This window comes from Branchiostoma lanceolatum, chromosome 6 (assembly GCF_035083965.1).
Source record: "Branchiostoma lanceolatum isolate klBraLanc5 chromosome 6, klBraLanc5.hap2, whole genome shotgun sequence".
NCBI lineage: Eukaryota > Metazoa > Chordata > Leptocardii > Amphioxiformes > Branchiostomatidae > Branchiostoma > Branchiostoma lanceolatum.
Genome location: NC_089727.1, coordinates 4400880 through 4413802, shown reverse-complemented (window position 1 = coordinate 4413802; position 12923 = coordinate 4400880). Strand labels below are relative to the sequence as shown.

General features: G+C 40.0%; 2 protein-coding genes across 5 annotated transcripts; one reads left to right on the top strand and one right to left on the bottom strand.

Annotated features, from left to right (window-relative positions):
• Positions 1-66: 66 nt before the first annotated feature.
• On the top strand, positions 67-9569 carry LOC136436225 (N-acetylglucosamine-6-phosphate deacetylase-like). Of its 4 annotated transcripts, none has more exons than XM_066430026.1 (10): positions 67-185; positions 900-994; positions 3328-3464; positions 3768-3907; positions 4065-4119; positions 4597-4806; positions 5391-5479; positions 5847-5991; positions 6872-7004; positions 8537-9569. In XM_066430026.1, the coding sequence occupies exons 2-10, from the start codon at positions 918-920 to the stop codon at positions 8823-8825; spliced, it is 1275 nt and encodes a 424-aa protein (XP_066286123.1). In that variant the 5' UTR covers positions 67-185; positions 900-917; the 3' UTR covers positions 8826-9569. The 4 variants fall into 4 exon arrangements, with proteins under 4 accessions (XP_066286123.1, XP_066286124.1, XP_066286122.1 ...); XM_066430027.1 differs by lacking the exons at positions 67-185; positions 8537-9569 and adding exons at positions 220-454; positions 7722-7848; XM_066430025.1 differs by lacking the exons at positions 67-185; positions 6872-7004 and adding exons at positions 221-454; positions 7722-7854.
• A 5-nt stretch (positions 9570-9574) lies between these two features.
• Positions 9575-12833, bottom strand: LOC136436226 (vacuolar ATPase assembly integral membrane protein VMA21-like). Its single transcript, XM_066430028.1, has 3 exons — positions 12756-12833; positions 11965-12074; positions 9575-11029 (listed from the first exon to the last, which is right to left on the bottom strand). The coding sequence occupies exons 1-3, from the start codon at positions 12791-12793 to the stop codon at positions 10887-10889; spliced, it is 291 nt and encodes a 96-aa protein (XP_066286125.1). The 5' UTR covers positions 12794-12833; the 3' UTR covers positions 9575-10886.
• Between the last annotated feature and the right edge of the window lie 90 nt (positions 12834-12923).

Sequence of the window (12923 nt, the reverse complement as noted above, 5' to 3'; positions counted from 1 at the left end):
CACCATAGTTTATGAGACCTGGACTCTGATTGGCTGCATTTCCCCAAAAGAAAGTATTTGTCGACATTCATCCAATCAGAATTTTTTTTACTAACTTCCCACCATGCACCGTAAATCCAACATGGCTGCCTCCAGTGACTAAGAACCGAGCTCTTCTGCAAAGTTACCTTGTTTACTGGTCAAAGGTGAGTTAATAGCTAACTTATCGATCAATAATGTCTTAGGCACTAGATTTACAGCTGGGTCCTTGAGTTGACATGGGACGTGGCAGGGAAACGATCGGTTGTTTCTAGCTTCTACCCCGCTCAAATAGAACTCGTGACCGTCATATGTCAAATGAGAATCAGCTGTTGATGAAAACATGTCACGACAAAAGTCTTCAGCCTCTTTAAAACGGAAATGTCAAGACGATAAGGGGAAAGTGGTGAAAGGCAGAGGGCCATGGAGTGCTACGGTGGGTGCCAGACTGTTGTGGAGAAAGTGTTTTCTTTTGGAAGCTATTTTCCGCCCCTTTTATACTTTTAATGGAAGTTTCATGAATTCTAATTATCCAAACCACCAAATTGAAAATCTGAATTTACAGCGAACCCTATCATTTTCGGACATACTTAGTATACAGATAAATTAAGGTAGCCTCAATGATTGAAAAATGGCAAAACAAAAACCAACCGACGGACAAAACTAAAACCAACAACAGATTTTCTACTAACAGATTTTCTGCTAGCTACTAGCACAGGGACACCCAGCTGTACTTGCACAAATATGAGTGCAAATGTATTTGTATCACAGGCTCTAGATAGATCTAGTAAGTGCGGATCTTTGTACAACTTACAAGCTTCAGATGGGAATCAGATTCTTAACTGTGAATAAACATGTGATGTATTGTGATTTGTTGACAGGTGTATGGGTACCTGGAGATGCCTTCCAACCGGTCGACTTCAACCATCTACCAGTTCTACAACTGCCGTATTCTCAAGGATGGCAAACTTCAAAGGTAGGAAAGTCCAAACATTTTTTCTCTGCACCTTTTAGTGTTACAGCGCTATGCACACTACTCTCCTGTCCCGAATGAACTCGTTCTTCCCTCTGAAAGTTGTCCGTGTGCACCACTGCGACAAACCATGGTTGACACCTGAAATCAAAGCACTGATTCACCAACGACAACAGGCCTTCCTCTCAAGTAACCGCATCACTTGGAAGTACCTTAGAAACAAGATTCAGCGCATGATCAAGGAATCTAAAAAGGCTCACTTCAACACCAAAGTTAGATCGCTTAAGAAGGAGGATGCCGCCCAATGGCATAAAGAGATTAAATCCATTGCTAACATGATCCGAGCTGAGCCAGATATTCACATAGAAGGCATGGATCCCAGCAACAAACTTGGTATAGCAAATGAAATCAATAAAACACTTGCTTCCGTGATCCAGTCTCTCCCACCCATCGACTTGTCTTTGCTACCTTCTTACTTACCTTCCCGTCCAGCACCGTCAGTAGAACCCTGGGAAGTCTACGGGAAACTTCAGAGAGTCAGAACACGCAAAGCAGCTGGCCCTGATGGAATACCGGGTAAACTCATTAAACTATTTGCCTACGAACTGAGCTCCCCCCTAGCGGATATTCTCAACTCCTCCCTCCAACATGGCTTAGTGCCTGAGGAGTGGAAATGTGCTACTGTGGTCCCGATCCCCAAGTCCAAGCCCCCCTCGGTGAATGAACTGCGGCCAATCTCTCTGACGTCTCTGTTAGGAAAGGTTGCCGAAAGTTTTGTTACCCAGTGGACCCTGTCGGACATTCTCCCACAAATTGACACCCAGCAGTTCGGCTGCCTAAAGGGCCGGTCCACTACACACTGTCTACTCGACCTGACAAACGAGATCTTCAAGGCCACCGACAAGCCAGGTACATTGTGTTCACTTGTTGCCACTGACTACAGTAAGGCATTTGATCGCGTTTGCCACAATGTCGCCATCTGCCGATTGATTGATCTCGGTCTACGGCCTTCCCTGACGAGGTGGATCACTAACTTTCTGACAAACAGGCGCCAGTTGGTCCGGTACCACGGGGTTCTTTCTGACAACGTCACTGTTACATGCGGCCTGCCTCAGGGCACACTGCTTGGCCCGTTAATCTTCATTGCGTATATCAATGGTGCTGCTCGTAATGCTGCCTCGAAGCAATGGAAGTTCGTAGATGATTTGAATTTACTAGAAGTCAGACACCCTATCTCAGCACCTTCTAATATACAACATGACCTGACTGATCTGGAAAACTGGTCACACGACAGCCACATGAAGCTCCATCCTGGCAAATGTAAAGTTCTTCATATATACTTCAGTAAGGTCCCGTACCCAACACCTTCCCTGAAAATTAACAACATCGAACTACAACAGGTGAAAGTGATGAAGATCTTAGGAGTATTCCTACAGCACGACCTGCGATGGAATTCCCACGTCGACGCCATCTGCAGCAAATCAAGCCAGCGCCTGTTCCTACTCCGTAAACTGAAACACTTCCATATCCCCACTGAAGATCTCGTCACAGTCTACGTCACATATGTTCGCCCAGTTCTTGAGTATGCCGCTACTATCTGGCACTCAGGATTGACCACCACACTGAGCAACAGAATCGAGAAGGTCCAACGCCGTGCTGTACGGATCATTATGGGCGCGGACTACACGTCTTACACTGATGCCTGTGTTCACCTGGGTCTACCCTCCCTCCAGACACGTCGTCTTCAACTGGTCACGAACTTTGCGAACACTCTTAGTCAATCTGTACATTTCCAACACCTTTTGCCATCCACCAGAGGTCACATTAGTAGGCGCCAAACTAGATCGTCGCATAAACTTAACAATCCTCGTTGCAATACAAACCGATATCGCAACAGTGCCGTACCATTCATTGTCCGCTTGCTTAATACGTATATGTAATGTCTATCTCTAAGATCTTTGTATATTGTCTTAAAGAATTAATGGTTTTAATAATTAATGTGTGTTTGTATCATGGACTTCGTATTCAATTGTGTAATGATGTGGATGAATTTTAATGTGAATGCTACAGCAACAATTCAGTCCGTTGACTGCTACTGTTGAGCATTATTTTACCTTCTGAAATAAACCATTCATACTACATTGTGAAAACATTCATGCTTGCATTGAGTAGATAACGTAGATAACGGCTGTATAGATCAGACATGGAAGTGACCATTGTAACTTTGTTTGCATATGATTCAGACATTATATCTTTAAAATTCACAGAAGTACACCGTTCTATCCCCATAATTTTTTCTGATTGAATCACGATATGTGTTGTTTTCATTATTTCAGGGAAGACCTATGGATAAGAGATGGGAAGATTCTAAACCCAGAGAAGCTGTTCTTTGATGAGAAGGGATATGCAGATGTGCGGATTGACTGTAAAAATCTTCTCATCGCCCCAGGATATATTGATGTACAAATCAATGGTAATCATTTTATGATCATTTGTAACATTTGCTTTTGTTTTGTTACAGTAAATATGAGTTAACCAGTTTATTACCAATTGATGTTTATGATCTGATTTTCCAAATGTTTATCTGCTTGTTTTGATTTACCACAAATTGGAAGGGAAGATAGAACTGGTTTTTAATGCATTTGTTTTCTCAACAAGTTGCAGCCCTCAAATACAGAAAAACAACAAAACAACACAAAATCTACAAAGTACAAAAATGTACTTGTTATCATCTACTAGTATATTAAGCTTGGTTCATGTATGTGTTCCCTTCTAGGCGGGTTCGGGGTTGACTTCTCCTCAGACGTGGAGAATGTTGAAGAAGGAGTTTCCAAGGTTGCTAAGGGACTTCTTGCCTACGGATGCACATCATTCTGTCCAACTATAGTCACCTCACCTCCTGAAATATATAGACAGGTAAAGGGAATATGGGCTACTTGTACATTTGGTTTGATAGATTACAAATCCACCATTGTTCAGTGTTATAGCAACAGATTTGTTTTACTGTTGTAGGATAATACAAGTACAACTTTGATACTTTGAACAGTGTTTAAAACTAACAGTTTATTTTCAGATTATCCCAAGGATAAAGTTGAGAGATGGAAGCTCAGAGGGGGCTGGAGTGTTGGGTAAGTTGTGCATTATTTTGACAAGACTCTTCTTTTATAGAAAATACAAATGTATCTGAACTTAGTGACTTGATATTTGTTCAAGAACATTGCTTGGGATTGGTGCAGGCTATAATCCTGGTGATATTTTGGACATGTATGATCCACACAGGAGTGTCCCTGTGGTGTAGTGGTCTGCGATTCTGGTACTTGCCACATCTGGTTTAAATTACTTGGACCAGAAGGACTGGGGTTCTAGCTCCAGGTAGGACACCTCTGGACAAGAGGCGCATTGAGTCTTACCAAAGACTTTATAAAAATGGTACATACTTCTGAAACAGTAAGGAAGTTAAACACACTTCACTGCCAGTGTACTAGCCCCCTGCTACAGTGATTGCACCACAGTGTGGCCCAGGGCTATGAAACGGAGATGGGCACCGCCTTATACATCAATTATGGTGTGGGAGGATTTTAACTTTTAACTAATGATCCACACAGGAATACATATTGAGGGGCCCTTCATCAGCAAAGACAAGAAGGGAGCTCATCCAGAAAAGTACCTTAAGAAGTTCCGCCAGGGCTGGGATGATGTGATGGAGACCTACAGTACCCTGGATGGTGTCAAGCTCTTCACCATTGCACCTGAATTGGAGCATTCGTCTGACATCATCAAGCAACTCGTCAAAAGGAACATCAGAGTTTCTGTGGGTAGGTATTCTGTGGAGAATCACTGGGCAGGTTTGTCACCTGTCAACATTTAGGGAGAAAAGTAAGCTTCCTCTGCGTGACAGTACAGTACAGCACAGTACAGCAGCATAGCATAACACAGCAAAGATGGAGGTCCCTAGAGTCAGCGTCTTGATTTAGTGACAAGACAGTTTGTGTTGAATTTCATACAAGTTGCAACTTTCTTGATAATGGACTTTGTTATTGATTTACAATGTTTCTCTGACCAGGATGATTTAAAAACAAAATTCATACAAGTTTCAACTTTCTTGATAAATTATCTTGTTACTTGTTTGCAGTATTTCTATTGGGAAAAGTTTTTACTGAATGTCATACAAGTTTCAACTTTCTTGATAAAGTAATTTGTTAATTCAATACTTACGATCCACTACTCACGGAGTCACGTGTGCTATCTGCATAACGTGACGTCACCCCAGCGGTGGATGGATCATTCCTTGACAAAGACCGATGTCGTACGGTCGAAAATTTGGGTAAGTCCAATTTTTTGTGTTGGAAATTACAGTTTAAACTCGTTTAAGATTGTTAATTCATTGTTTGCAATGTAGGACATTCCTCTGCTAACCTGTCCCAGGCAGAGGCAGCAGTGAAGGCTGGTGCCACCTGTATTACCCACCTGTTTAACGCCATGGGACCGGTAAGTACATTGTTTAACACAATGAATAAGACAGACCAATCTGGTTTGAAAGAGAAGGGAGAGAGGAAAAAAAATATGAGATATAAAAAAAAGAGTGCTTGTACACGTAGTAATACTGGTAGAAAATGCCACATTTCTTTACCCATTTTCAAAAATGCTCAAAGTCTTAAACAAGTAGAGACTAGCAAAATGCACATTTGAAGAAAATGTCTCACACAACGAAAATTACGCAGAAAGATTCAATCTGTAATATTATTGTCCCATCATCTACATGTCTCCAGTATGGTAATGATATTGTAGCGTATTGTCTTTTGCTTACCTTGGTAATAATGATGCCAAAAGATAGAATGCCTGTTTCTATCCACAGTTCCACCACAGAGACCCAGGGATTGTTGGGCTGCTGACAAGCCACAAGATTCCCAAAGGAGTGACCCTGTTCTACGGGATGATCGCTGACGGTATCCACACAGACCCCGCTGCCTTAAGGATAGCTTACAGAGCTCATCCACAAGGTTAGGCATCCTTCATTTAGAAGTCAGTTTTCAGTACAAACAATGCACTGTAATATGATTATTAGATCACAGAAGACTCTAACATCATTTCTTCTCATTGTATGAGGGTAAGTTAGGATAAACTTCAACTAATTTTATACAAAAATGAACCTGCTATGATACAAAAGACATTTCATTCTGACTTACCCTCATATATTTTAGGAATTAATGGTAAGAGAGATTTGACATTAGAAAGTCTTGGGTATCTGCTTTGTGTTTAGTCAGTTGCTTATTTCAGCACTTTCTAATGTCTCTTAAACTGCAAGTGTGCCAAAATATTTGAGAAAGTCCAAGAATGAACTGCATGTATATTTCTACCCTGCAATATGACCTTATCTTGTTGTTGTCTACCATATAACATGTCATTGTCTTTCTATCACATCGACTAACCAGTATCATTCCATGCCATGTTGCTTTCTCATGTCATTCATTGTCATTTTTTATCATCCTAACATTCTAACAAGCATTTCATCATGCAGAAGTATTCACTGCTACTACACACTACACATGCATTAAAACCTCTTTTAAACAAAATTTCCCTTTTCATGTGCTTCCCTGCAATGGTGAAAGATCACTTTTTAAAAGTCACAACTAACCAGCTTGCTTTCATACCATACATATTTATCTACAACTAACCAGTGTCATTCTGGCTCGTAAGGTTCAACATTGTTATAAAACTGACAATAAACAGCTATACACATTATTTTGTTTTCATTGTTGGAACTGGAAACTTAAGTTAGATTGGCCAAACGACCATTGTCTTGGAATTATTGTTGTCCTGACAATTTTTTGTTCAAATGTATTTCTTGTACACAAATGTACATGCCATAACACTTCGCAGGGCTGATGGTCGTCACCGATGCGATCAACGCCATGGGGTTCCCAATAGGAACGCACAAAATCGGACAGTTAGATGTCGATGTTACGTCAGACGGTCGAGCCTGCATCTCAGGAACCAATACCCTCTGTGGAAGGTACCATTGTCAACAGGCAGGGGTCTCCCATTGTATGGAGCACTGGTGTTAAGCCATTACAGCCAAAACTCACCATTCAACTCTTTTCTCCCAAAAAGTTGTCACAGAATTTTACAGCTGTCGCATTGTTGCATTTCTTTCAAAGCAAACAAAATTGTTTTCATACAAAATCCATTTAGGACTGCATCTACTGGCTACCTACATGTACCGTTCTAACAGGTGACCATTAATGACACTACAACCTGAACTCCACTTGACACAATCATGCTCCATGTTCTGGGGACACCCTAAGCTGTTTGTGTGTGCCATCCGTTGCTTTTCTGATGCCTGCACCAAGAATGACTGACAGCTGAACATGACAGCCATATGTGGTGTGGATCTAAAACATCATCCTGTACCCTATTTTTCCTTCCTGTTGTTTTACTGATTCCAACCCCAGCCCATTTATTAAAGAAAATTTGCAGCAAGGGAACAAAATAAATCTCGTGTTGTTTTAGTCAGTTGTTTTACAATAATTCCTCTTCAAAAATGGTCCACAGCATTTTGTTCAATCCTTCTCTTTGGTAAACTGCAATTTTTAATGTCCCAAGTCACTATGAAATATGGCATGATGCTCAGCTTTAGTTTAACATTGGGGCCAGCATCAGAAAGGTTTACATAGCCCTCCTTCCCTAGTACCAGTACTGATCCTGTGCGTGTTACATATGAACACTACAGGTATTGTGCTGGTCACTGATGCCATCACGGCCATGGGTTTACCGATCGGCAGCTACAAAGTTGGGCAACAAGAGTTTGAGGTGACGCCCGAGGGCAGGGCTTTTGTTCTGGGGACCAAAACTCTCATTGGAAGGTACAATAAGCCATCCATGCCCTAATGATGTTCAGAGATCTCTGATGGATCAGAAGTTCTTGTACTCTCTGTATATAAGAAGCAAATATTCAAGATCCAGCATCTGTGATAGGCAGCAGTCTAATACAAGTATTAGTAGCTGTAGGTCAGCCTGTGTTAGGCTTGAAACTCCAAGACCTTTTCCCTTCTCTTGTAAAGATATCAATTTTCCAAGACCCCTAGAAAAATATTTTTCAATTCCTACCTCCTGAATTCTGATAGTTTCTTCACATAATTTAAAACTTTCTTTCAATCTTCTATCACTTTGAAATTTTGACAGCATTTCCAATAACTTTATTAGAAGACTGTAAGCTGTAGGCTTGACATTATTGTACAGGGCCATGTTGAGTTACTGGTACATCTGTCTGTATATTTGACCTCTTCAGTGAAAACTTGCACGCCTTTCAAAGATTTTCTTGGGAGTTCAATGCAAAATGTTCTTCAATAGTCTTAAACAAGTTACACAAATCCTTCATAATCTGTGATATTTCCAGCATATATTCTCGTCACAATGTCTTGTACAAAGTACTAGTACAGTAGTGCTGCTTCTTTCACGATGTTCCTGATATTTATTTTGCCATGATTTTCAGTCCTTTATGGTTCCCTTTTGCTCACCAAATTTTTTGTCCTTTTCCCTTTTCAGCATCGTCACAATGGACAAGTGTGTCAAACACTTTCTAGAGGCGACAAACTGTTCCACAGAGGAAGCCCTGGAGGCCGGCACACGCCACCCAGCAGAGATGCTGGGTATTGCAGCTCAGAAGGGGACTCTGGACTACAACTCTGATGCAGATTTTATCCTACTCGATGATGAGTTGAACGTCCAGGCGACGTACATTGCAGGGGAGTTAGTGTGGGACAAAGTCAAGGGGAACCACGATAAACGTGGCGTTCAAAGGAAGGGTATCAGTGGATTTAAAGATATAGTTTGAGCACTTTTGATAGAAAAAGTGATATTTTGATTTTGTTTGGCAAAATGTATATCATAGTAATTGCTTTCACAGAACTTTCAACGCTTTATTCCATTCTTATGAAATACAGGAGCCTAGCAAAACTGTGGCCTTAAGATAAGACATGCAGTAGAATTGTTGAGTTTGATGCGTCAAAACCATGTAGAACTGCAGTGTCATATAGACATGCCAAAAAAAGATTCGAGTACAACCTCAGCAATAAGCTATATATGCACTGATTAGTGTACTTTTCTTTTGTTCCTAAATAGATAAATACCATATCAAGATATCTTCTGTGAAAGAAGTTATCATAGATTGCTCATAACCATTTTGACACCATCCTCATACCTGAATTATTCAAAGGTATCAAGATATGTAAGATTGATTATGGTTGTGAATGAAATTGATATGACATATTTTAACATTTTAGGTGCTATTATGTGCTGCTCTGTGTATTATATTCATTCTTCCACAAACCTTGCTGGCCACACTGTAACAATTTCACTATAATTATGTGTTGAAAACATTTCTAGCAGATATGGAACCCCCTTTCTTGTATATTTGTGACAAGATGATAAAGAAAATTGGACAGAGGTCTATGTACTAAGTTAACTACAATTCTATTCGTGCACAGCAAGTATTTTAGCCTTGGGTGCCAGAAATCAGTGTTATATCTGTGAGACAGATGTGATTGCAAATAAATATTGCTAAAGGAACAAACTGAAACTCACTGCAGTTGTATCTTTTGTTGTATTTTTCTTACAGTATGGGAGAATACACAATGTCAGTACATTCAACAGTTACATGACACTAGAAAAACACTCTTACACTAGCCTCCATAGCAGGCTCTAATCCGCCTTCTTTGGGGGCTAAATAATACACTTTTTGCAACCAGATAGTTACAGGGTGGCTGATGGTTACGGGCTGGCTGCAAAAAGTGTATTATTTAGCCCCCCAAAAAGGCCGGTTAGAGCCTGCTATGGAGGCTACTCTTACACCATCAGCCTGAAAATGTATAAAGTTTGTTATTGGCAAAAGGACTGGTAGCAAACTTTCCATGTTACTTTCAAATATGGAATAGTAGCTTTATACATTGTTCTTCAGTTCAGTCTTAATCTGGTTCTAAATACTAGCCAAGTTAAGAAGAAATAGCCTTGTAATTAAACTTGGCATGATTACACTAAATGCATTTTCCAAGAAGCTCCTTCTATTTCAAAATGTTTCAGATGGGCTAACTTCTACTTTGTGATTTCAAAATCAGAGTTTTGCTTATTCCAAATGCTACATTGACAACCAACAGCTTACTTGGGACAAAATTACATTGTTTTTGCCTTCAAGTTATAAAACAAGTACACATCATTTTTGTACTGAAATTTGGGTCAATGTTCTACCACACTTTCTATTCAGGCCCAAAGTGCATGTACATTTACAAATCAAATCTGATTGGGCAAATTATAAATAAAACATTCTTGATTGTATACATCTACAACTGGTTAAGACTGCCAATACCATACCTTCACAATGCAATTCTATTCGTACATGTACAGTATTTACATCATAACCTCAAAGCTGATCAAGTCTCACTGCTCTTCAAATTAGACAAGCACCAGTAACGTTATATGTTTGCATAAACACTGAAATGTGGAGGCACAAACGTTTCATCTTAGGGCCTGAAATACCACCTGCTGCATATGCAGGTTAATGCATGTAAAAGTGTACCTGAATGTGCAGGTAGGTTACAGTACTACTAGTAGTATTTCTTAAATCTACCTTCACAGTGCCATGACAAAACCAGCCTGTGACACTTGCCTGGTGCAGATAAATGGTGTAATTTTAATGTATTTCAACCCTCCTATTACTAAACCTCATCATCATGTGTGAAATCAGATAAGCTTGAATGGATAAACAGACATCATTCAATTTCAAATCTACAATACTACTCACTGTCCAGTCTGACATGTAGCCCTTTCCCCACAGAAGCCTTTGACAGAAGTCCTCTTATGCAAGCATTTCCCAGGATAACAATCTGATTTCTCCTGTGAATTAGTCCTGTTTGAGTGGAAATCCTGCCTTTGGCTTTTCCCTGAACGCCACCACCACGAACATGACCAGGATGATGTGAACAACCACCACAGCAACTATCGCACCGTAGAAGTACGCATCGTTCTCTTCCATAGACAGCATTCCTGGTGGGATCAGAGAAAGACAGTCAAGTCCATGTTCAGATATGCTGAAGTTCAAATGACGATTTTGGCATGGAAATATATTTGGTAGTTGAAGACCTTCAGCTATCAGCTTACAACTGGAATTTAACATGTATACACTAGTTTGAATCCCCATTTTATAAAATTCCATCATGGTCTGGGCATGGGGTATCCTTAACTGTTGACGATCATGAACCCATTAGTCAATGTCTTCTGCGGGTATCCTAGAATCAAAACATTCCTGTTATCCACTGTGTGATCTCACTCGGTCCCCAGCTTCTTGATCCCACAGTCAGAACAGAAGAGCAGTAATCTTACTGTTGAAAAGTCTTGAAACATGATCGTTAGTCTTTCTTCTTGCTCGGAGGTGGTGCAACTGTCCTGAAGCCGAGGTCGTCTCCGTACAGCACATAAACAGCCAGTGCCAGAACGAGATGTATCGTAACCACGGCAACAATGGCACCGTATATGTTAGCAGTCTGAGGATCCACGTCAAATACACCTGGAGATGAACCAAAGAAAACGTTCTCAAAGTTAGAGACCTGGACTATAAAATAGACCTATTCAATTTGTGTTGAGCATACATGAACTACATTTATCATAGCATTTAAAGTAAAACAGAAAGAAAGCAATGGTTTACGTCAGTTAACACTTGTTCCTGTAATGTAGACTAATCACTAAAATAAAATGGTCGGGAAGATCAAAAGAGAACAACTAAGAAAAAATACTATTTCTCCGTATTCACACATAAATACTGGGTTGATAAAGGTTAGACATCCAGGTAGTAAGTAATATAACAGTTACTCAAGCACCTGGATGAAACTTGAAAGTTTCCAATTTTATCTAGTTGCTACATGTAGATCAAGTGTTATTTGGCAAACCTCAATTTGTTACACAATGCAGTAATTGTGACCCACCTTCAAACACTATTGTCTTAGACATGAAGTAAAGGCTTATGGGAGCTGTCACCATCAGGAGAGTGAAGACTAGAAGTGTCCTGAAGGGCCCGATGTTGTCTTGGTCTGGGCTGAAATACAGAATTGGATAACATCATCAGTACATGCAGTGTGATTCATTCAATGTGAACTAGTATTCTTTACATAGTTGGTATTCTTAGGTTGTTTTTGGAATTAAAATTATCCAGGTTCCTCTTGAATTTTTTTCATCTTCAGTTGGTTGGCTACAAAATGTTTGCAGATTCCTTGACTTTTTGCTCTACTTACTTGTGACTGTAAATAGTTTAATAATCACATACATGTAGATGATTGACCTGATTTGCACAGAGGCCACAGACATGATGGACAAAAGACGCAAAGTGCTTTGTATGTTTTCATTCAACGTTTTGTCATAAACGTGGAATTATACACATCAAAAGGCTAGGGCTTGCAACAAAAATAAGTTGTTCTACATACAATCTAGACAACATTACATCAAGGGGATCCGACCAAATAGTGCAGTTCAGGCTAGAAAGATAGGTAATGTTAATTATTATACGACATTTTCCCTTTTTCAATCAAATCACATGTCACTCGAGTGAGAGATGTTGTGCCCCCCTCCCCACCCAAAATTGTACATAAGAATTTGCCTTCAAATGAGAAAATGCAATATAAACATAAACGCCGGAAAAGTTAAGATATTTGTATCTGTCGTTGGGATGTGTACAAGTCCCAACAGACGGCCAAAGAAATCAGAGAAATTGAAAATTTACCCGTAGTACGTTACATGCGTCGTCCGTGTGTCAGCCATTTTGTCTCCTTTTTCGAAGTAAGTATTTGCAATATGAGGGATGTACTACTTGCAGTAGAGTAAAATTTAACAACTAGCAGAATAATATCCAGATGAATGGATGATGAATTGCAATAATTATTATATGCCT

Bases quoted from the DNA above. Each gene is read 5' to 3' on its own strand.
- LOC136436225 (XM_066430025.1), top strand. From the start codon at position 362: ATGTCACGACAAAAGTCTTCAGCCTCTTTAAAACGGAAATGTCAAGAC. The intron at 3,908-4,064 runs GTAAAGGGAATA...GTTTATTTTCAG, and splicing joins CTCCTGAAATATATAGACAG to ATTATCCCAAGGATAAAGTT. The intron at 5,992-7,721 runs GTTAGGCATCCT...TGAACACTACAG, and splicing joins TTACAGAGCTCATCCACAAG to GTATTGTGCTGGTCACTGAT.
- LOC136436226 (XM_066430028.1), bottom strand. From the start codon at position 12,793: ATGGCTGACACACGGACGACGCATGTAACGTACTACGG. The intron at 12,075-12,755 runs GTAAATTTTCAA...TCTGTATTTCAG, and splicing joins ACGCATGTAACGTACTACGG to CCCAGACCAAGACAACATCG. The intron at 11,030-11,964 runs GTGGGTCACAAT...TGATCCCACCAG, and splicing joins TAAGACAATAGTGTTTGAAG to GAATGCTGTCTATGGAAGAG.